This window comes from Ochotona curzoniae, unplaced genomic scaffold (genome assembly GCF_017591425.1).
Source record: "Ochotona curzoniae isolate NIBS_2020 unplaced genomic scaffold, NIBS_Ocur_1.0 contig_1031, whole genome shotgun sequence".
NCBI classification, from domain to species: domain Eukaryota; kingdom Metazoa; phylum Chordata; class Mammalia; order Lagomorpha; family Ochotonidae; genus Ochotona; species Ochotona curzoniae.
In genome coordinates, this window is record NW_024464927.1 from 228,000 (window position 1) to 252,337 (window position 24,338).

Here is a 24,338-nt window from a genome sequence, read left to right on the forward strand (position 1 = left end):
ACTGACTCAAGCAGACCAGGATAAGGCCTAGCTCCGAGCTTAACTTCCAACCCATCTGGCAAGTCCTCTAAGGGCTGCTGAATGGGAGCAGGCAGAGCCCACCTTGCCATGCCATATGGTCCTTTGTGCTGGGACTGGCGACATCACACACAAAAGGCACCTGTGCCTGCAGTGCTCTTTGCTCTGGAGAGGGACACTGCTCTTCCCTCAGGATGGTGAGGAGCGGGGCTTTGCAGGGAAGCCGCCAGGAGCATGGGGGGAATGTAGTGGGTCCCTGAGGACTTGGCATGTCATGAGGGCTGAGGAAAAGAGACCGAGATGGTCTTTCTGAGGGCAGCAGCATGGACGGAAGTCCTGGGGTCAGAAGCAGGGAGCAGGCAGGGGTCTGGGACAGTGAGCAAGCCGCTGCATGGGACGCCCACAGCCAGGCCCTCTGAACACACTCAGCGGTATAGCAGACAGCTCCAGTCTGCACTCAGGGGGCTCTTGGGGGATCCTACCCCTCGGAGGGGACTTCTGAGGCCAGACCCCAGGGGCACAGGGGCTAGGTAAGAACTTGTAAATGGTATTTCATGCCAGGAGCCACCAAGTAGATACTTCCTACCTGGGGAGCAGGACACAAAGCAAGGTAAGCCTGTTTCTAGCCACTCAGTTTAGTACCAAGACCTCGGGACAAGATGGACACATCAAAGGTTACTCCCTGGACCCCATCCTGTTGGAGAGGGGCAGAGTCCAGGGTGTCAGGCCTCCCGCATGGGCCGGTGGAGCTCCTGCCTGCAGGCAGCCAGGCTGGACCCCCGTGCTGCTGACCACTGAGCAGCTGGTTCCAGGTGTTCTCCTTGTCCCCAGACATGGGCACTCAGGGACAGGGCACCTCCCTGCGGCTGGCCTCCAAGCCCACGCTTGATGGCTCATCAGCAGAAGGCAGCTCTTCACGGACTTGAGGAAGCCTTCAGTCCACCTGGCGGGAGACCCCTGGGACTGGCAGTAAAATGCCCAGTGCACACAGACGTCAGACAGAGGTAGCCAAACAAGCGGCAAGGGACAGAAGGGGAGGGACAGAGGGGAAGGACCAGCAGATGTGCTCTGCCCACTGCCCTCCTCAGCCTGCCTGCAGCCTGGGCCTCCGGAGGCTGCCTCAGCGCTCTGGGCCTTCCTTCTGGAGCAGTTCTAGCCCAGGCTAGGGAGCTCCTCCTCTCACCTAGCCCTGGCTGGCTTCTCCCTTTTCCACCTTCTTCCTTCCCTGCAGTGCTGGCTCCTGGGTACCAGGCAGGCCCCCTTCCTAAAGCCTATTGCCTTAGCCTGGAATTCTCTCTCCCCCTCCAGCCCCGAATTCTTCAGATAGCTGAAGAGTGATTTGCAAAGAAGAAAAAAATGTCAAAGCAAGAAATCTGTTTCCTAGGAGCAAAATTCTCACTGCTCTAAGGCCATCTCACCAGTCTTGGAGTATAGTCCAAGGGCCTGCAGCATCACTGTCAAGGTCTGGGTGCTGCTCCAAGCATGGGAGATTGCCCCCATCCCAGGACCTCTGCAGTCACAGCGTTCAGCCCACTCCCAGTCGTCACAGAAGAGTGGCAGAATGCATGGCTGAGCAAGTGCGTCCTTGAGAGCATAGGACAGCAATAGGAATTGGGAAGCAATAGGAATTGGGCAAAATGGGGCTTGCCAGGGCCCCTGAAGCCCCAATGAAATACCTCCCCTCCCCCACCCCAAGTCAGCCAGCCAGCCCCACTCCCTGTCTCTGCAGTGGGAGGGAGGGGCAGCCCTGGGAGGTGATGTCCTTGAGCCTCCGCTGAGAAATTGATCCTGGAATCTTGAAACCTTGGGGAAGACGTTCAAAGCCGCAGACCTTTTCTGCAGAGAGGCCAAGGGCCCTCTTGTTGGGGGAAATACATAGTAATGCATCTTCTGCTTATGCGAAGACGCAGCCAAGTTTCTGCTCTGGAATCCACAATAAGGAAGGACATGGCACTGAATGTAAATGTGAAAGTTTGCTTCCTGGGTGGTGGAGCTCCATGGGAGGGGGCGTTGCTGAGTTCCCCCCACTCCTCACCAAGGTGGCCAGGGACAGAGGGTACTCAGGGGAAGGGACACAGACAGGGCAGAGAGCCAGCCCAGGCCAGAGCAGGAAGACTGCGGTTACCATCCCCTCTTCCAACCTTCAGGAAAGTTCTCAACTACTCTGCAGAGAGAAGCTGTGGACAATCAGAGGCAGCCTTGGCCTGTCAGGGAGCAAGCCAGGCACGGGGTCTGCAGGTTGTGAGCCAAGGCTGCTGTGGGAGGCCTCAGAACAAGCATTCTCTGTGGGACCCTCAGGAGGCAAGGGGGCAGAGAGGCATGCAAGGGGAGCTAGGGTTGCTGGCTCCCTGCAAGCATGCAGGGAGAGACAGGCAGCAGGGGTGCAATCATACCCGACAGCCCTGTGCCCATCTCCCTGATGCTCTCCTTTCTCAGCAAGTGCTTCCAAGGCAATGCAAGGGTCAACAGGACCCTGACCACTGCTCGGAGTATCAGGCCAGACAATCAGGGAGAGGTCCTCCAACATGTCCCCCACCGCCTGATCCTCAGGGGAGATCTGTGCCTGTCCCTCCCCTCTTGTGCACACTGTAGGGCCCCAGGATACTACTGTGGGTGTCCCAGTGTGGGGATCAGGACACTGACCTCCCTAAACATGCTGGGCAGTGCCTAGAACCCAGGGGGAACTAGTGACCAAGCAGCTGTGGGCAACACCAGAACAGCAGATGCAAGAAGCCGCTCCTTTCCCTCTCCTGAATTTTTGGGGGTTAGCAGAGGGTTGGGGTAGTTACCTCACTATAAGCAGATTGCATGTGGTCCAGGGAGAGCTTTGCTATGATCCTGTCTCATGATCTTACTTCTAACTTAACCTCTTGGGACCTCCGTTTTCACATCTGTGAAATGGGACTGATGATAGTTCCTCTCTTAAGGCTTTTTCATGATCTGGTGAGAGTGTACTAGTCAGGGAATTAGGTAGGAATGCATAAAGGCAGAAGACTTTTTTGGTCCTAATTTCTGTGCAGTACTACACTTACCACCACCCTGTTGCCTTTCAATCAAGTATGCCCACTTTCCCATGACACACTGGGGTCTCATCCAGGACCACAAAGGGGGAAATGGGGGAAATGCTATGAAAGCCATCAGGAAGTTAAACTCTAGAGGGAAACACCAGGAAACTCCCAGAAAATTTCACCCCAGCTCAACCTCGTTTGCATATTGAAGTAGCACACTGCCCCCTAGCCCCTAAAAGGCACAGACACATTCTGGAGAGACCCTTTGGCTTTCTGGTTTTTGGTTCTTGCTTATTGAGGCCCCACCCGTGCTCCCTCCATGTGGGGTGGGCCCCCCGCCCACAGGTGAATGTACATTCACTCCCTGCTCTCCCTTGTGCACTGCAGTGTGGCTCTGCTTGGAATTCCTACCTCTGTAGGGGAAAGCCCAAAATAAAGAGCAAGATGCTGAGGTCCACAACAGACTGATGGCCACATGTTTACAATCCACAGCACACAGTGGGTCAGACACTGGAGCTGTGTGTGGGAAGCTACACTCAGTCCACCTGTACTTCGGCCCTTGGCCCATCCTGGGTCCCATCCTGAAGTCCAGAACCGAAGGGAAGGAGCAGAAAGGCTGTGCCTGCCCATGAATCATCAACCCCACCTCACCTGTGGCCTTGTTGCCCCCATTCCTATGTTGACCACCATGCTATTTCCAGCAGACACTTGCTCTGGTCCCATTGTATCCCCAGGGAGCCATGCTAACCCAGATGCTGTTCCCAAGCAGGTGATAGCCCTCTAGTCACTGGCAGATTAACTACCTGCTTGTCTCCTCCCTCAAAAGCTTCAGGACCAAGCTCCTTTTCAACCCTCCACATGAATCAAGCAAGCCTCCCATGCAGCCTTGGCACCAGTGACCCACTACCCACCCCTTCCCATGACCCCAGGTCAGGCCTGTCCTCCCATTTGCACAGGCTATTCCCTCTGCAGGCAATGACATCTTCCCCATCCCCCTTCTTGGAAAACATCAATCTGCTACCAATCAGACGCATTCCCAAGGTGACCACTTATCCAGCTGGGCATGGGGTGCTGACCGTGCCTTGGGTCCTTGCCGTGCTAGGCAAGTGGGTGGTGTTTTTTTCCCACAAGAGCTGGGTCCAGAACTGGCTACCTGCCTTCACCCATGAATGTCATGGACCCAAGGAATGACAGTTGCCCCTCATCGCCCAACCCTGCCCTGTTGGAGGCTGTGCCAGTCTCCATTGCAAGAGAGCATCATTACCACTGCACCAGTAAGGCAAAGAGAAACAGAGCAGTTCTCCCTTGGGGTGGGAGCATCAGGTAGGAGAATCCACGAAACAATTTCCAAAACTGCTGAGGCTAAAAACGGTGCATTCCTGTGACTTTGGAGTCCCCGTGCCCTGCCCAGGGACACACAGTGTGGCACTGAACCTTGTCTCCCTGACAGGTGGACTGCACGTCTTCTCTGGTGTGGGAGATCGCCCCTGGATCTCTGCTTTCTTGGCCTATTTGGGTGGTCATAAGCACACGGCATATCGTTTCCCCGGGGAAACTCCCGACAATGGTTTTGGCTGAGACCTCAATCTGGCCTGTTCACTGGTCATACAGATGAGAGTGGTGGTTTGCAACCCACTCTCTCCATCACTGCATGAGCTGTGCTGGGATTGCCTTGATAAGCAACTCTGAGAAGTCAGGTTTGGTCTGTGTTACATGCCAGCGTATCTGGTATATGTAATCCACAGCTCCTCTGCCAACCATAAGTGTTGTATGTAACCTGTGACATGATTGGAGGGTCCAGAGACACAGAGCTTCCTTCTAGCCAATTACAGTGCCGTTGTTGGATGGGAAGACACCCCTCTGTCTCCCCCTTCTTGGACTATATAAGTTTGTGCTTGCTTTACAATAAAAGAACATGTTCGACCAAACTGTCCCCGGTGGTTCGTTGCCTCACCCCCTCAGTGGTCACGGGGGCCTGCTGGTCAGGAAATCCCTGTGACTCTAGATCCTGTGGATCTGTAGTTGCTCTGAGCCTTCATTAATTTGCTGGCAATCTGCTAGTCCATGGCCAATAAAGCAAAATCAATTAGGCTGGGAGACCCCTTCTAGATGGGAAATGAAATTTGCAGTGCCTTCGTGCAAGCTCCAAGCTCACTCCAACACTCCCACTCCACCGAGAGCCCCCCACTCCCCAGGCAAGGGAGCAGGAGCCAGGGTTGCGGGCTTCTGCCTTGGCACAGGCAGCTGCCTGGGAGGCAGCTGGGAGGGAATGACAGCTGTCATCAGCCCCGCCTGAGAAAGCCAGCGTGGCACTTCGTGGCCTGTCTGCTTGTCTGGCTCAGCTGTCACCTCCCCACAGGAGCCCGCACGAGACGAGCTGCATAGCCATCTCAATCTGTCACCAGGGAGTGATGACGCCCAGCCCTTCTTGTCCACTGGGACACTGACTCCTGCTTTGATAACCACTAGCTCCCCAAGGGAGGCCAACGACGGGCTGCTCCCCAGCTTCCTGCCTCAGCTGTCAGTGGAGTGGGGAAAGATGCCACGAGGCAGAATGGGGGTGCGTGTGAGACTTTTGGTTCTTTAAGGCTTTGCAGCTCACCCCACTACCCTGAGGCATGTGAACCCCACTGGGCACTTCCAACATCCAGGAAAGTGTCTCTCAAACGTGCAGTGGGGGGCTGGTGCTGTGGCATAACAGGCTAAACCCCTGCCTACAATGCCAACACCATATATGGGCACCAGTTCAAGGCGCAGCTGCTCGAGTTACCATAAACAGCCCCTTGTTTATAACCTGGGAAGGCCCAAGGCCTTGGGCCCCTTCACCACATCGGGGACCCAGAAGAAGCCCCTGGATTTGGACCAACCCAGCTCTGGTTATTGTGGTCATTTTCCATTTGGGAAATAAACCATCAGATGGAAGATATCTGTCTGTGTCTCTCTTTCCCTTTGGAACTCAATTCTGCCTTTCAAATAAAAACAAATAAAGCTAAAACAAAAGGCAGTGCTAAAAAAAGGGGGGGGTGCCATCCATGTGTTGCATATGTGGGAGGGTGAGGACACCAGGGATGGGGCAGCTAAGGGGAGACACAAGAGGGTCATGGAGACGGAGGGAAGTGGCGGGGTCCTGAGGTTCAGTAATGCTACCATACTGGAGGAAGGCTGCAAGGGGCCAAGATGAGTGGGTGTGGGGCCAGGATTGGGCGGAGGATGAATTCTAGCATTCTCATCCATCATACTGCAAAAGTCAGGGGACATTCTGTGCTCTGGTAGGAGCCTCACCCACTACAGTGACATCCCCGGGAAAGAAGACCCCTGGGCTAAGGCAGTGGGAGAGAGTTCCATGAGCACCTCCTTGCCCTGCTGTGCCACTGCCAGGGTGAGTGGCAGACAGAGGGGTAGGCTCTGGTTCCGGAGGTCCCTAACTTCAGGCCACTCTTTCTTCAGGTGTAGTTCCTGATGGTAACTCTGCCATGCCCTCCCTGGCATCCAGCCCCTGGGGTGCCAGGCACATCTCATACACACTGGTACCCCAGGCCAGGGCCTTGGGGATTGCTGGGCTTGGCCAAGGATAGCGAACTGCCTGAGATGTTCTGCTGGGCACTGCCCTGCTGTCCAACCTCTAGGAGGCTCACAGTAACCCTGGGGGTAGCACCCATTGCCCTGTCACAGGGTGGGACAGGGACAGGCAGTCGCTGCCCTCTCTTCTCTGGACCTGAGGAAGGCTGTGGCAATCCACACAGCCGACTTTCTGAGCCATTCAAAGCCACCTGTGCCTTCTGGATTCTTAATTTCAATTTGTTGCTTGTATTGAAAGATAATTAGATTTCCCATGAAAATTGTATTTCCATGTTCTCGGAGGGGGAAAAAAAAATTGATCTGACAACAGTTGGGCCTGCTTGTTCCTGATTGACCACAAATGGTTGAAACCCAGGGGGACATTTGGGGGGTTAGAAGGCAAGGCCTTACCTGTAGCCCTCCCCCTAACCTGTGCCCACTGCTCCCTGCAGCTCCAGCCAGGCCCACCCACCTCATTCATCCTGCAGACCCCTGGCCCTCACAGCTGCATGTCCAGTGGGCTCCTGGGCAGCAGGGTAAGCATGAAGAACAGAAACACTGCCAGGAGCATCCACTCACCCACCGGTGCAGCCCACAAAAGCATGGAGTCCCAAGGTCTTGGGAAGCTGAGAGTGAGGACACAGAGGGAACTTTTGCTCAGAATTCTCTGTCCCATGCCATGGTCAGGCCCAAACCCAAATGTGTCCCTTGCACCTGGGACAGGTGAAGGGCTTCTCTATCCCACCCTACCCCACCTCTGCCCTTGATATCTTAGGGAACTTAAGTTTTAGAGTCCGGTTTCAGAGATGTTTGCCTCTGAATGCAGAGCTGGAGACCTGTGACCAGGGGCACTGGCGGCTGCTTCTCGGGGCCGCTCTCTTCTGACCCCCACTGCCTGCCCCTGGTCCTTGTGAGCTAGGGGGAAGCTGCGCTATCAGCTTTCTGATAGTCTGTGAAGTCTGGCAAGGGTGTCCGAGACCAGGCCAACTTCTGGATTCAGTGAGAAAAAAGGAAGGGCTTTGGACCTGGCATGCACAGCCATCACTCATTGGACAGAAGTTGTTCCAGAGAACACTGCAGAGAACAGACCTTGGGCTTCAGGCAGGTGAGGATGGCCAAAGAGCACAGAAGCTCCCCATCTTGCCCAGCAGCAGAGGAGCACAAGCAGTGGACCCAGCTGGGGAATCTACTTGTCTTGCTTGGCTGTTTTAAAATGGTTGCTAATGGAGTCTGCACTGTGGCACAGTGGGTAAAGCAACTGTCTGCAGTACTGACATGCCATATAGGAGCTGGTTTGAGTGCTGGCTGCTGCTCCATTTCTGATCCAGCTCCCTGCTAATGCACCTGGGAAGGTAGAGGAGGATGGCCTGAGTGCATGGGCACCTATATCCTGTGGGAGACCCAGATGGAGCTCTTAGCTACAGCCTGGTCCAGCTCTGGCTGTTGCAGTCCATTTGAGGGAGTGAACCAGCTAACAGAAGATCTCTTTCGTTCAGTGTGTTTTGCCCTGTTCTCTCTCTGACATTCTGCTTTCCAAATAAATGATCTTAAAAATAAAAAAAAAAAGGAGGAAACCAAGTTCCGGAAATGGAGGAAACATTGTCAGGGAAGAAACAGTCAAAGTTAGGACTCTGGCATCCTGCCAAGGCCAGTACATGCGGATCCTCTGCTCAGCGTCTCCCTGCTGCACTCAGTCTGGGCACCCAGGCCACACCGTGGGGTGGGCACCAAGCATGCAGGCTTCCTTTGAGCACCAGACAGTGAAAGCTCTGAGGACCACATGGTGTCTGCTGAAGTTCTGCTTCTGCATTCCAAAAGCAGCCACAGGCAACCCATTGAGTGGGTCTGGTGTGTTCTAATAAAACTTTATGGACAACCACACGTGAAAGGGCCAAGTTTGGGCCCTAGGGTGACTGTGTGGCAATTCTGCTTTAGCGTCTCCAGTGTATCTCAAAGAATTCAAGGAAACTGTTGCTTTATCTCAGTGATATGCTCAGGTTCATGTCACATAAAATTAACGTTTGAATTGCTGCAGCACTGTGGCACTGTGGATGGAAAGACGGCACATCTGTCCAGCTGTCACTGGCTGGCCTACGGTTGTGGGGTCCCAGAAGCTGCGTGTGGGCTGCCTGCAAGGCCAGCAGTCGAAGCTGGCACTTTTCTGGGGCTTTGTAGAATCTGAAATCTCAGCAACTTGTGATCTAACTTGTGATCTAACTCCCTGCTGAAGCACCTGGGAAGACAACAGAAGAGGATCCTACACGCACAGTTGCAGCACTCCATCTGCTCCCCTCGACTGCTTTGTGTGCCTTGCAACTAAAATCCTACCAGGATGCAACAGCAGGCTGGACGGCTGGCACTGCCCCAGCATATGCAGCCACACCCATGGCTTCTCCAGGACAGGGCACAGCAGTGGCTCCCTCCCACCCTGGGCTCACAGTGAGTGGGCACACCTGGTGGGTAGCCAGTCTGGGCCTGTGTCTACATAGGCGAGGTACTGAGTGTATGCAAGCAGCACAAGGGAACAATGAGTCTGCCTTAACCATGTGCCCTGGGAATAGGGTTGCACCCTGGGCAGGACACAGGGTCACATGTGTGTCCTGTGTGGCTGGCGGGAGGGGGCCCAGCAGCTGTCAGATCCCACAGAGTTCACTCTGCCTTGTTAGGCGGTCCCAGCATTGTGCTAGCCCACCCTACAAGCAGCCAGGACCTGAAGGGGTAGTCACTTGGAGCTATGGGGGGGGGGGGGGAGGGATATCCTCTTCTCCTGCCCCTTCCTGGCCTTCTGGCTTTAGCCCATCAGCCTGGCTTGAGGTGTACCCTCTGGGGATGAGCTATGAAATACAAATTTGCCTAATCCTGGCGATTTTGAATATAAGCCAAAGGCTCTCATACTTGCATGTAGAGCAGGCATGGCATAACAGGAAGATGAACAGCAAAATACATGATCGCAATTTTTAAATTCCGATCTTCCTGACTTGGGGAGATATTAGAAAGTCAATTTCAAGCCCTTGAGAGGTTCAGAGAGAGACTGAGAGACAGCAAGAGGCTTGATTTATTTATGCCTTTCACAGCATTTCCCCCCTGTCTTTTATACAAGAGCTCCTGTCTCTTCATTTTGTGCCAGCCCCAGGAGTTTTGTACCTGCTCTGCCAGTACTCCCCAAGGGGGGAGGGGCGGGACACAGCTAACATCCTGGTGATATGGGGGCAGCCAGATGCTGCACCAAGTTCTAACAGATGCCACCCAGGAGTCTGGCCCGTGGGAGTGCTCCCTTCATTTTTCCCTTCTGCAGACACTCCAGATGCACGCTGCTGAAGCTCAGCATGGGCATGACATGAGTGAGCTGGTGGTCAGGGCTGCAGGGGCTAAAGCCTGGAAACCCTTCTGTCAATCGCAGCCCCTGGCAGTCACCCCTAACACTAACTCAGTGAAGGTCAAACAGGGCACAAAATGCCAATCACACTACCCAAGTGGGTTAGGGGTCAGGGCCAGTGGCAGAATCAGACCGTGCACAAGCATGTCCACTGGCAGAAACCATCCTGTGGGCGTCTGGCACAGCAGTTTAGCCACCCGTTGGAGGTCTGCATCCCAGGTCAGAGTACTGGTTGGGGTCTCAACTCCTCCACTTCCAATCCAGCTCTCTGCTAACTTACAGTGTGGGAGGCTCAAGCAGAGGAGCCCCTGCCACCCAGGTTGCAGACCTGGATGGAATTCCCAATTCCTGCTTCAGCCTGGCCCAGCCCTGGCTATTGTCAACATTTGGGCATTGAACTGAAAGCTGGAAGATAGATCTCTCTCTCCTTGCGTGTATGTGTGTGGGTGTGTCTTTCAAACAAAATGAAATAAATAAATTAAATTTAAAAAATCCAAATAGAACAGAAGCCAAACAAAATAGGAAAATATTTTCTGCTCACAAAACAGACAAAAAGGTTACATATTTGAGAATAAAAACTCTTCAGAGTAACAGGAAAGAAACTAAAATCCCAGTAAGCTAAGTGCAACCACACACACACACATACACAAATGGTCCACTTAAAAATACACCACGGCCTGAGACTATAGCCTCATCACCATCAAATACAACAAATGCTCCAGCTGTGCCACCAAACTGTCACAGCTACAAAGGCCTCTGTGGTGGGAGGGGATGGGGGAGATGGGCATGAGCAGGTGGGTCCCTCCTGGGGAAGGCTCTGGTGTGTCAGCCAGGTGCATCCCTGCTGACGAGCACTTTCACTTCTAGGAAGTGAGTTTGAGGAAATACTTAGTTGTGAGTGATAGAGGCAGCTGTAACGAGGTAGCCCTGCCCACAGCATCTCCCACCTCTAAAAGGGAAGTGTTTTGTTCCCCCAGCAGGTACCATAAGATGGGGCGCTCCACTCAGGATGGTGCAGCCAGGGTGATACGGTTGTTCAAATGAGGCAATAGATCAGCGCCAGGAAAAAAACTGCACACACTTTCATAAATTTGTTCTAATGCTCCTTCGTAAATAAAACAGTATCTGTGTTAAATATAGAACGTTTTAATAAGCAAAGAAAAAATGTTATTTCTTTGGATTTAAAGAGAAGCAGCCTGGAGTGGCAGGGGTGCCAGAATGGGCTGTCGGGGATGGGGACGGCAGTCTCAGTGCTGGAAGACCCTCCCCGCACCCAGATGGCTCCCATGAAGTCCTCAGCAGGTGTTTCTAACCCCTTCTGCCTCTGGGAGTTTTGAGATGAAGACGGGGGGCTTGTACTTTCATCCTGGTTTCCCTAGGTGATGGGGGATGGGATACTGCCCTGCTGACCTCCACCCTGCCACCTGTGTCCCTGGGCTGCAGTCCCAGCCAGTTTTCATTGCTCCAAATACGCCCCAGAACCTCTGTGCCACCTATTCCTCCAGCCTGGAACCCATCGAGTTGCAGAGTCCCAGGAAACTCGGCTGTAGGATCCTGCCCTGTGCCAGCACCGGCTTCTGCCACAAGCCCCTCGCCACAAGCCATGTGGTCAACTAGCAGTCAGTACCCATCTGTGTGGCCCAGAAAAGAGGTGTGGTCTGCCAACTACCTGGACTTCTCTCTAGGAATCTTGCTGCTATCACTGTTGGCTTGATCACATTCAACTTACTATGAGGGAATGAATGAAGTTAACTGCCAAAGCCACGGGAACGTTTCAGACCACCTGTCACAGAGGCAGGTGGATGAGTCCCAGCCTTATGCATTGTTGATGGAGGACACTCGACTTCTGGGGAAATCTGCATGTGTTGTGGCTACATCTGATCCTATGGGCTAAGCTGCCCTTCACTGAGAGACTGAAAAAGCACGCACACACACACATTATCTCAACACTCACAGTGCATCCATGCTAGTAGCTCATGTCCCTGTGTGGGGAGGATGGGTGGTTGCTAGAGCCAAGTGACCCTTCCTAACAGACCCTTGGGAAGTCAGAATCACTCCCCAGGGAGCAAGGCTCAAGGAGGAGAGGGGACGCTTGGTTTGGCTAGCCTGTGGGCTGCCCTCAGAGCACAGCACTCACCTCCTGCTGGATCAGGAAAGGCAGCTGGTCAGAGCACACAGGCCACCAGCCCCGCCTGTGCTGGGCCCCGCCCTCCACCTGCCCCCACAGGCTGCGCCCCTCTGGCCCCAACCTGTCCCCCACTCACGATGTTCATAAGTGTTAGCAGGTACTTCTGCACGTGCTCTTTGCCGTGGAACTGCACGACGGAGTCGTCCACGCCCAGCAAGACCTCGATGTTGTAGTCGTCGTCCGTGATGTGCCTGCGTGCTCTCCGCCGTGAGCTGTTGATGCGCTCCTCCAGGATTCCCAGCGCCTGGCTCAGGCTGTCCAGGCTGCCGGAAGAGGCCTCTGCAATGGAAAGACCCAGGCTACAGCAGTGGCCAGAATCACCAGGCACCCTATGCCCTTGAGCAAGCAGAACACACTGCTGTGCTCATTTTACACAGAACACACCGAAGCCTGGGGAAGGGACTCCCACTCAGGAGGCTAAACCAACACCCTGCTGACCCTCTCCTCAGCCTCACAGAGTCTCTAGCCACTCAGCAGGGGCCTTCCTGAGATTATCAAGACCTGGGAAGGCAGGCACCCAGGGCCATAGTGAGAGCAGACAGAGATGTTCCCTGCCCACTGCTGCTGACTCACACATTTCCAAGCGGATGGGCATCCCAGGTGCCTCCACCCACTGTAGCTGGGGAAACCCAAATCTGGAATGGACAGGGTGGGTTCCCCAGCATGACCACCACCCCAACTTTCTTGTCCACCAGAAGAGTCCTGCTGGGCCAGGAACCCCCTGTTCAGGGCTTTCCCTCTGTCCAGCAGCCTGCCGCCAATGCATGGTCCAAGGTGAGCCCCTCTCAGGGTACTGCACTACCACTGAATCTGCCCTAGGCAAGCACTGGCTAGCTCTGCCCCTGCAGGCTCAGCCCTTGACCACGAGGGCTCAAGCTGTCACTTCCACTGTCTGCCCAACTGTGGCTTCTGCCACTCTTCCCTTTTACTTTCCTCTTGGGTCTGGAGCACACTCTGCACCCCAGCTCCAGGCCCCAGCCCTCTTGTGGGGCCCTGGGGGAGGGGGAGAGCCAAGCTGACCAGTTGGTGTCCTGGCTGCTTGGCAACCTCAGTGCCACTGTCCTGGGGCCCCTCATCCCCTTTGCACTGGTTTCAGGGACCCCCGTCCAGGGAAAGACTAGGGACACAGATGACACCACCAACTCACAGGTAGGGTACAGGCCCAGTGTCCTTACAGCTGGTGGGGCGGGGAGTAGGGCCAAGGACTAAGAGGCCAGGTTAGTCCTGCCCCCACTGGTAGTGTGCCCTGCCCTCACTCCCCCAACTCCCAACCACACCGCCACACTCTTCTTCTTTTGTTCTACCGGCCTGTTAAACACATCCTGCCATCAGGATAGCTCCAGCTGGCTCTGGAGGCAGCACAGCAGCTCATGGAAATGCTGATGGGGCCTCCCCATACCAGGTCCTTTCTCCCACCAGGCTCGTCATGCACACCTTCTCATCCAGGTTGGACAACATGCATTCCAGGTAAGAATTATTGTCCCCATGTCACAGTTGGGGAGACTAACTCTTTTTTTTTCCTTCTATTCTATTTTTTTTTATGTGATACAGTTTTATAGGCACTGGGATTCCCCCTCCTCTCCCACAACCCTCCCCCCATGGTGGATTCCTCCAGAGACTAACTCTTAACCATGTGCTATAGCCTCCCCCTATCTCTCTTGTCAGCCTGGGAGGTGACAGAGGGCTCTCTCTGCAGGCTGGAGACAGGAGCAGGACCAGGGCGGGGGTGCAGGTGGGAACAAGAGGGGCTTAGCAACTGCTTGGGTTTCTGTCGCTTGGCTCTGCAGTCCCTGTGTCCCCCCAGACACACCCACACCCATGCACACACTCATGTGTGCACATGCACATTGATGCACCTGGCAGGCACTGCCCAGGGCCAGCAGTGCCCGTAGGAAGTATCAGTCCACAGCGCAGTAATGCTGGGCTCAGTAGCTGGCAGAGGACTGGGGCAATCCCCATGTTCCAGAGGAGATGGTGGGAACTACAGCCTGCTGCTGGGGGCTGAGACCTGCACTCTATTTTTATACATTTCTATCTCTGCAGGCCGGTTCACCTTGGGAGGCAGCGAGAGAGTGATTTTCACAGAAAATGCCTCTCTTGGGAGCCAGGCCACCAGGCTCTGCCTCCCACCTCATGTGGGCAGCTGCCAGCCAGAGCCAGGACATAGGCACTTAGGAGGGCCACAGAGTCTTAAAAAAACACCCAGCTTAGTTATCAGTTTTGAAAACTGGATGATCTCATGGTTTTTTTTTTGTTTGTTTGTTTTTACAATCTAGACTATTCCATTTCTCTTGAGAAACTAGGAGCTAGGGCCATCCCCTTGGTGGGGAATAAGTAGCCTGGACAATAAACTGGGGGCCTGGATAGCCTGCTGCCTGTCTGCCACCTCCATGCCTCCTGCTCCCAAAGTCATTGCTGTGCCCTCCTGACCAATGCCCTGGTCTCACTGTGCAGGGACAGTGCCAGACAACTCTGAGAAGAAGCCACAGGGGGCTGAAGGTGGCCAGAGCAGACCGCTCCCATCCCCTCCCCCGGGTGAGGCTGCTTTCACCAGGCACGCTCAGTCCACAGCCAGGTGGATGTTACTGCTCAGTGCGAAAGAGCAGAATTCTCTAAACGTTCTGAAAATGTACTTCCACCTCAAGCATTGTTACTATTGTTGCATCAGTATTTTCTTTTTAAAATGTTTATTTATTTGAAAGGCAGAGAAACTGAGAAAAGGGGAGCTATATACACAGACACACACACATGCACGAAGAATTGAGGGAGAAAGAGAGAGCCTCCATCCACTGGCTCACTCCCCAAATTGCTACAACAGCCAGGTCTAGGCCAGGCTGAAGCCAGGAGCTAGGAACTCCATCCAGGTCTCCCATGTGGGTGGCAGAGATAGAAAACTGTGCCCCGTGTTCTGCTGTTCATATTGAACCCCTCACTGCCCCTGTGGGACACCCCCTAAAAAGGCCCAGAGGGAAGTGACCATCAGCCCTTGCAGTGGAAGCCCTGGAGCTCCCACACCCCTCAGGCTACACCGCAGCCCCTTTAGGCACAGACTCCTTTGTCTCCACTGGCACCCACCACGGTTCCTCACTGCACACCACTGGGGACAAAAGGCACAGGGGTACATGTAGCCTCAAGAAGTGCAGAGTCCCAGTGACGTGGACTGGGCCCCCTCTCTGTGCAACAACCATCCTCTCATTTCCCCCACGTTTCCTTATTTCTTCCTAAATGGAGACGGTCTCTGCCCTGCCTTTTCCCCCATAACTGAGGGTCTGGTTTCAGCAAGTGCAGTTCTCCTCTCCCCTGTGAATGTGCCGGGCATGGACCACCTCCTTGTAGATCAAGGCCCGGCTGCCTTCACTTCCTCACTGCCCCACAGGTAGGAGTTGTGGCACAGGCAGCCAGGGTCCAGCAGAGGGGAGTCAGGGTTCCTGTAGGGGCAAGGAGCTGGGCTGACAGGATGGGCCAGGTGCAGCAGGGCCAGGAGGGAAGGAGAACAAAAGTGCAGAGACAGGTGGAAAAGCACACACCAGAATAAAACTCAGCTATTCATTCCTTGTGGGAGGCACAATGGGAACAAAATGATAGAACGATTAGAATTAGCAGGACAGAAAACATGTGTGCCATGTAACTGCCAACCAAAAGGACCCTGGTGCTATCATGGTCAGGGGATGTGCTTATCTACAGCCGGTAGAGAAGATGGGAGGTGTGTACTCAATGCTCCTGACATCTTCGGCTGGACCTGGGGAGCAGGCAACACAGCCACAGCTACAGGGGCACGCTAACATGATGCTCAGAACACAGCACAGGAGTTCCATGTGAGGATATGGCTGAATTAGATAACCTCAAGCTTAAACCCAACAACCAGAAAGCATACCTCCCACCTTTTAAAAAAATTATTTACCTGAAAGGAAGATTTACAGAGAAAGGGAGAGAAAGAGATCTTCGTAGCTGGTTCACTCCCCAGATGGCCGAAGCCGCCATAAACTGGGTCAGGCCAAAGCCAAGAGTCTGAAACTTCATTGGAATTTACCATACGGGGGCAGGGTTGCAAGCCATTGAACCTCCATCTATCTGCTACCTTTCCAGGCACATGAGCAAGGAGCTGGATCAGAAGTGGAGCAGCTGAGACTCAAGCTGACACTCCCATGGGATGCTGAAATTGCAAGCAGCAGCTTAGCATGCCACAGCACCAGTCTCAGCATATCCAATTAAAAGATTCATTTATTTTATTGGAGAGGCAGATCTACCGAGAGGAGAAACAAACAGAAAGATCTTTTGTCTGCTGCTTCACTCCTCAAGTGGCTGCGATGGCCAAAGCTGAGCCAATCCAAAGCCAGGAGCCAGAAGCCTCCTCCAGGTCTCCCACATGGATGCAGCGTCCCAAGGCATTAGGCCATCCTCCACTGCCTTCCCAAGCCACAAACAGAGCTGGATGGGAAGTGGAGCAGCTGGAACACAAACTGTCACCTACATGGGATCCTGGCACATGCAAGGCAAGAATTCAATCACTAGGCTCTCACACCAGCCCCTCCCTCAATTGTCCTTTATAAGCACATGGTGGCCCAAGTTCCAAATCACATAGGCAAATCAGAAACACAATTAACCATCTCTGACACTGAGATGAGATCAGAAACAGCAACCAAAGGAAGGCACCTTAAAACTCTAAATGCAGGGCAGTATTGTTGCACAGCAGATTAAGTCATAGCCTGTGACAGAAATCCCATACTGGAGCACTGGTTTGAGTCCTGGTTGCTTATGCACTTGGAAAAGCATTGGAAAATTCCACCCAAGGGAGACCTGGATGGAGTTCCTGGCTCCTGGCTTCCATCTGGCGTGGAGCTGGCTATTATGGGCATCTGAGGAGTGAACCAGCAGATGCAAGAACCCTCCACACCCATCTCCCCATCTCTCCTTGTCATTCTGCCTTCCAAATGAATAAACAAATCTTCAAGAAAGCCTAAATGCCAGGAATCAAAAACACCATTCTAATAAGCTCAGGCTAAACAGAAAACAGACTCCAATTGTTGGCTCAAGTGGGAAGCTTGAATAAATCAAAACCTTATGAAGAAATTGGAAATGTGGTCAAAGAAAAAGCCAGAAGCTTTTACAGCAGAGTTCGACCAAACCTACATGGAATAGATAATCCTTGCCTCACATACAGGGGTACCCAAAGATCAATACTGTTCTTGTTCATAGCAACACAAACTAGAAAACAGAGTAAAGAGACAGCTCGTCAACTTAGCAGTAGAATCCGTAAAATACCTAGGAACAAACAAAATACGAATGTGTGAAGATCACAGAAATGTAATACAATATTTTATGCAAAAAAGAGTAATATAACATGCAAAAACAGAGTAGAAAACCTTGGAAAAGGAGATACCGTTATATCCTGGATTGGGAAAATCTGTAAATTTGTCATCTCCACTAGAGAATTGTGGAGTTCAACTAAGTAATTCCAGAATTCACTGGAAATTACTCAAGTGTGAACAGCCAGAAAAGCATGGAGAAAGATTAAAAGGGAAGGATACACGTGGCTTTCAAACTCAGAACATAAAATGAAATAAACACCAAGGGGACATAATGGTACTGAGTTCAGACAGACAGACCAATGGGACTTCACAGAAAGTCCCCAGACAGGTTTCAGTTTGTGTGGGGCTTCCTGGTGAGAAGAGAAACAGAACACATATAATTCAACTTCTTCCTGGAACAGCATTGTACTGCACTGAAGGCAGCTTTGAAATGTTTAAAAGTTATACAGCTTATTTGCAAGAACAAACAGAGAGAATCGCCCATCCTCTGGTTTGCTCCCCAAATGTCCAAATGATAGAAGCCAGGTGGTATGTAAATGACAGCAGTCCAAGCTTTTGGGCCACCACCTGCTGCCTCCTGGGGCAGACACTGGCAGGAAGCCGGGACTGATAGCAGAGGCGGAACTCAAGATCATGTACTCTTGGAATGTGGTTTGTGTTAATCAGCAGCTTAACTGTTCCACCAAATGCCCACTAGACTGTGCAGATGGGGACATTAGAAGAGGAAGAACTGAAAACAGAACTATCAGGGCCTGGAAAGGAGGCGCTTTCCATGAGTATGGATGTGGTTGTGTCTGGGAGAACTGACATCCAGCCTGCCAGTGGGGAGAGCGGCAGCTCATCAGCCTGCTTCACAGGCTCCAGCGAAGACCCCAACCCTCATGGCACCAAGCACCCCTGTGAGTAGCAGGGAAGGTAGGGTGAAAGAAGCAGGACTAGCTGGAGGTCTGGCATACTGTGTCCTGCCTTCCAGTCCCAGGAGCAGCCCCTTCTCTGTACCAGCTTGGTCTAGAGGCTCATTCTCTCCTGGAAGGAATAAAAGGCAGTGCAGGTCTCAGGTGTAGTTCACAGTACTGCACTAAAAATAAGTATCAGGACACCAGTCTGCTTCCATAACTCAGTCCCAGAATGCTCTTGTAGAATCAAAAGGAGGAAGTGGGGTCCACGCAGGGAGACAGGGTGGCTGGCTCTGGCATTGTTGGAGAGCCACACGGAGCTAGCTGTGACATTCATTAAACAAGAGCAAGAGGAGAGCAATAAAGAGCTCCTTGAAGTTAAAGCCATTTTGGCAGACATGATCCACCCAAGTGGGAGGCCAGGGAACATAAAGTTGAGAGAGCTCCCAAAGAGAAAAACAGTAAGTTGAGACTTAATCAGGAAAAAACAAAAAAAGGAATTGTAGAGGACCTGGACCTGGTCAGAGACCTGTACCTTGACCTGTATCACCATCCCGATAGCAGAAGCTCTGGAAAGCCAGAAAAAAAAAAAAAAAAAAGAACAAACAAACAAACCCAGAGAAACTTGCTATGAAATAATGCAAACAAATGCCTACACCAGAAGCTAGAACTCCACACAGCAGTGAAAAGAGACTCACGCTATGGCAGATTACATGAGATTCCAGAACTTTCTATACGCTTTCACAGAACACAGGAAAGAACAAGCAGATTGCAAAGAGGTCAGAGGCAAGGACTTGGATTTGAAATGGCTTAGGTTTCTCAGAAGCAGCCAGTAGCAGGACACCTTCCAACTTCTGAAGAGGAATCACTCCCCAACCACAACTGTTCCCAAATTCTGCATCGAGTATGCATACGGAACCAAAGCACCCCAGACCTGTATGTTCTCAGGTGCCTGAGTGAGCTTTCTCCTCTACAACTGCCTCATGCATGTGCAGTCTTAACCAACTGTCATCTCAGAGGGAGTGGAGGATGTGCTCAGGCAAACAAAGGTGCAACCAAGCAAGGGCAAGGACACCAACACAGGGGACAGAAGCCTGGCACAGAAGTGACCAGGGTGTCCCCTAGAGGCTGATGAGGGCTGATTCCATGAGAACAGCTTGGCATCAGGTGTGAAGGCAGCTGGGCCTCAGGTCCTCTCCCAGAGCCCTTGGGCTAGAGTGCCAGGGAGAGCCCAGGCCTGTCCAGGCTGGCCCGTCCTGTTCTGATGAGGGGCTCTCTGCTCTGCTCTCCAAGAACCACGGGTCAGCCACTGCAGCTTGGAGGCAAAAGGCACCAGGCTGCCCCTTCCCTCTGGCTGTATTTCAGCTGCACACCCAGTACCTGGGGCCCACCTCAGCCCTGCCAGGTGCCTGCCTGCACCGAATCCTATGCTCATGACATCCCTAGAAGAGGCCTCTTCAACTCCCAGAGAAGCAGACTGGGGACTCGCACATCCCCTCCACCTGGAGCCTCGTCTGGCGGGAGCTGTGCTGCCTTCCTCTTACCCACTGGTGTGTGTGTCTGCCTTGTTTCAATGTAACTCACATTGACATTCACTTAGATGTAAGTTGTAAGGTGTTGGTCCAATGGTGAAATAACCAAGGCAGTGAATGATAAAGGCAGTGGATAGTGGTGATCAAGGTCAGAGAGTGGCCACAGACGCTCTCACAGCCTGTTACTGGTCAGTGTGTGCAAGGACACCTTATAGCCCATTTCTTAAAGACACAGGGTGATCACAGGGTTATCCCTGTGCCCTCCTTGGAGTGATTCACGCCCTATGGAGCCCGTGCGAGTTGGAACAGAAGCAAATGAGAACCGTTCCTTTGGGTGGACTGATGGGAGCTGGGAAAGGCTTGGCAGTCAGTAGGTGAGAGGTGGAGGGTGTGTCCCACCCAGTGCTCCACAGAGACGAGAAGGCACCAGGTAGGGTGAGCCAAGATGTTGCCTGGGACACCCATAGCATATCCGCTAGTGCCTGACTTGAGTCCCGGTTCCTTTGCTTCCCAGCCGATAGCTTCCTGCTAATGCATAACCTGCTTGGCATGCGGGGGACTGGATTCTGATCTCTTGGCTTCTTTGGCCTGGCGCAGCCCTGAAAGTTACAGGCATTTGGGGACTGAACCAGTGGATAAGAAGATCTCTCTGTCTCACTGCCTCATTCATTCAGATAAAATGAAAATAAATAAAACTTGTTTATCACATGGATGAACAAGTCTGAAAAACAGAGTACCAAATTCAAAAGCTTAAAAAAAATCAGAATGGGGGCTGGTCGTGGCATAACAAGCCTCTGCCTGAAATGCTAGCATCCCATATGGACGCCAGTTTGAGTCCCAGCTGTTCCACTTTTGATCCAGCACCCTATTAATGTGCCTGGGAAAGCAGCATAAAATTACCCAAGTACTTGGGCTCTTGTACCCATGTGAAGCTCTGTGCTCCTTGCTTTGTCTCAGCACAGCTTCAACAGTTGCAGCAATTTGGGGAGTAAACTAGCAGTTGGGAGCTCTCTTTTCTCTCTTGCTTTTGTTCTTTCAGGTAATTTTTAAAATGAACTTTTAAAAAAGAGAAACAGAATGAGATATACAGTTTAATTTCTGAGCACATCAATGAAAAATACAGACCCAGAGCAGCAACACTCATTTTGTAAGAAAAAAAAAAAAAAGAAAGAAAGAAAAAGAGAAGAAAAACACACGCTTGGGATGACTTAGCATGTTGCCCACTGCAGGGAAGAAGCAGCAGAAAGGAGGTAGGTTATATTTGTTTTTTATGATATTAAGGCCGTTGGCTAGAGCAAAGGATCTGGCCTCACGTCAGATCTTCCTCAAAAACAAAGCCCAGCTGGATCGTTGATCTGGGATCACTGAGACCAAGATACAGAAGGGCTAGAAGAAAATGCAGCTGAAGGCGGGGTTCTGATTTGGTGTATGCGCAGGCTTTGGCTCAGGCTCCCTTCTTCCTGGCACCCTCCCCATGAGCTACTTCCCACTCCCCTGGCCAATGCCAGCTACGTCTTTGGGCAGGTGGGCACCAGGTGCCATTCTGCTGCCCCAGCCCCCAAAGCAGGCAGATGAGAACAGATCACTGTCCCTTCCCCAGCGCTCTGGAGTCCCCTAGGCTGAAATTCCAACAGTGGCTCTTGCCAGCATGGGGGCCACCGTACCACTCAGAAAGGGTCAGAAGTGAAGCTGGCATAGGTGGACGAGCACCACAGTTGTGAACAAATGTCCAGGCCACAGCTTAGCCTAGGTCCAAAGCCCAGCCTCCAGCTACCACCAGTCAAGGCACACCGTGGAAGAAGGTTGCTCCTCTCTGCTCCACCACCAGAGACAAGCACACACTGACAGCAAATCCCCGGGATGGTGAGCATTAAGACCCAGCAAATGCTCAGCGATGTGGACACAGGCAGGCCCAAGGGAGAGACCTTCTGGAGGCAGCAGCAGGCTCTTCAGAGGCCTTGGGAAGCAGAGAGCAGGCTCCAGCCCCACGGGGGCCATCATACAGAACCCCACTGGTGAGCTTTATTAAAAGAAGCTCATTACATTGATTGCATCCCAGCCCTTGATAACTTTATTACCTAATCTCAATTAATTTTCCCAGCTCTGGCAGATGCAACTCATCAAGTGTCATTTTGATGGCTCACAGTGCAATGGCAAAGTCCATAGCAGCTCCTGGAGCACATGTCCACCAGGCTGATAGCCCTGTTGCAATTGTGCCAGAACTCAGGGCTGCAAGTTCCAGAAACTTCTGTGCCCGCCTAACCCTCCCCATCTGGAAAGATCCCCAACAGCAGACACAGAACAACACTCCAGCCTGCCCGGGAGGTGCCCTCCTTCACTCCAGCTTCCAGTCCCTCGTCTTGCTGGAATACAAGAATACTTCAAAAAAGCTTATAGAAGGGTTAGTGCTGTGGCACAGTGGGTAAAGTCAATGCTTATAGGGTTGGCATCCCATATGGGTGTCTGTTTGAATCCCAGCTGTTCTACTTCCAATCCAGCTCCCTGTTGATGTGCCTGGGAAAGCAATGGAAGATGACCCAAGTGATTGGGTCCCTGTACCCACATGGGAGAGAAGCACCTCCTGGCTTCTGGCTTCAGACTTACTCAGCAGTAGCCATTGGAGCCATCTCGGGGAATGAACCAGCAGATGGAAAATCTCTCTGTCTCCCCTGCCCCCACTTCTCTTTCTGCTTTTCAGATAAATAATTAAAAAAAAATTGAAAGTGTCCATCATGAAAAAAATTACAGATGGACTTCAAGATATTTTGCACCAAAATAAGGTATCTTTCCTGAGCATCTGGGCACCTTACCCCGAGTGGAGCCACATGCTGGGGACACCTCGCAGGTCTCCAAGTAAAGTTGTGCTTGAAACTGCTCTGGACGCTACAGCTCAAGGAGTTCACATTTCCCAATTCCTGGCCCTCACAACCACCTGAGTCCACTCCCCCACCCCCATCCCACAGATATGGCCACATGAACCCAGGCTACCAAGCTATGAGGTGGTGTCACCCTCTCCTCTATGTGCCCACACCGCCTGCTCTCTGGAGAGGCTACAGTGTGGAGGGAGGATAAAGCATACTGTGTGGCTAAGGTCTGTGACCCCAGGGGCCAGGGGTCCGGCTCTGGTTTGGTGCCCAAAAGCAAGGCTCTGGAGGCTAATGCCATGGGGTAGGAGGGGCAGTGCTAGATGATCAGGGTGGGTGTGGGGGTTCCCGGACTCCTGCTGGCTGCTTTCCTAGCCCCTTGCCTTACACTACCCCTCAACTGCCTGGTTCCCTTACCTGCCCACTCTCCTGGAGCTACCTCCCAGACAGTCTCTGCAGCCCACCCAGGATTCTTGAGGGCCTGGTCTGACTGTGCCCTGCAAGCCAACAGGGATTCCTGGGACCCACCTCCAGTCTCCAGGACATCAGGCAGGTGACCAAGGAAAATAGGCAAGGAGTCCCCTGAGCACATGGTTCCCCAGCACCCAGAGGGAGCCAATGGAGAGACAAGCAGATATGAAGACACTGGCAGTAAGCTTCAGAACCAAGTAGAGACACCTAGGCACTGACAGGAGGGAATTCTGCGGATTCTGCCCATGATGGGGCAGGACGAGGCCAAGGCTAGCACGCTGGGGTGCTGATGGCCCACATTCCAGCTCCCGGAGCCTCTGAAGGCCAAGTGCTGCTTCACCTCAGTCTCAGGTGTGGACACGGGCTGCCTCCTGGACACAGCTCCCGGAAGGCCCACATGCACTGCACACTCAGCATGCCCAGGAGCCTGAGGGGGGCACTGGACACCTTCCTCACCCCACCCACTCCTTCCCCTCATAACATGGCACCTGCATCCACCCAGAACTGACAGGGAAAATGGGGCCACTTCTCCCTTCCTTTAAGGTTGCCTACCCCACATGCCTAAGTGTGTGGAACCTGCTGCCCTCAGGCTACTACCCTGGCAGGAACTGCTGCCTCATGGGTGTGGTGTCCAGAGCCTCCACTGCACACCCACCAAGTGCCAGGGCTTGCCCCACAGGGGACTATGACTTCCCCTGTCTCTGTTTTTTTGGACTTGGTCATGCGGTGTTACAGTCTAGGTGAGTCACAGAGGCCCGTTTAGGCTGGTGGCTCTGACCCAAGGTTGGGGGATGGTGGCAGCTTCTTGCTGTGGAAGTGCACCTCACTGTCACCTGGCCAGTGCCACCATCACCACCATCATCGGTGGGGACTTCCTGGTGTCACATTGCTGCTGAGCTGTCTGGTGGGGAGTAGGGTTCCTACATGTGGGAAGGTGGCATGGCAGTGTGGTACTCACAGTGTCCTCACTCACTTGTTCAACAAAGGGTTCAACTGGGGAAGCCAAGGTTGGCAGCTGGAAACAAAGGACGTGGTGTCTGCATGCTGAGGCAAATCCCAGGGTGCAAAATGAGTGTGTTGGGCTGAATTATGGGAATGGAGAGGGTCCACTCTCAAGG

At 52.9% G+C, this 24,338-nt stretch overlaps 2 protein-coding genes across 2 annotated transcripts in view; both read right to left on the reverse strand.

Annotated features, from left to right (window-relative positions):
- Positions 1–24,338, reverse strand: part of LOC121164484 (MRN complex-interacting protein-like) — an 813,414-nt gene that overhangs the window by 188,698 nt on the left and 600,378 nt on the right. The gene's annotated exons all lie outside the window — the stretch shown is intronic.
- Positions 1–24,338, reverse strand: part of LOC121164323 (A disintegrin and metalloproteinase with thrombospondin motifs 2-like) — a 180,963-nt gene that overhangs the window by 58,460 nt on the left and 98,165 nt on the right. The window contains exon 4 of the mRNA XM_040992462.1: positions 12,225–12,427. Within this exon, the coding sequence (XP_040848396.1) occupies positions 12,225–12,427 (203 nt within the window). The remainder of the gene's footprint in view (positions 1–12,224; positions 12,428–24,338) is intronic.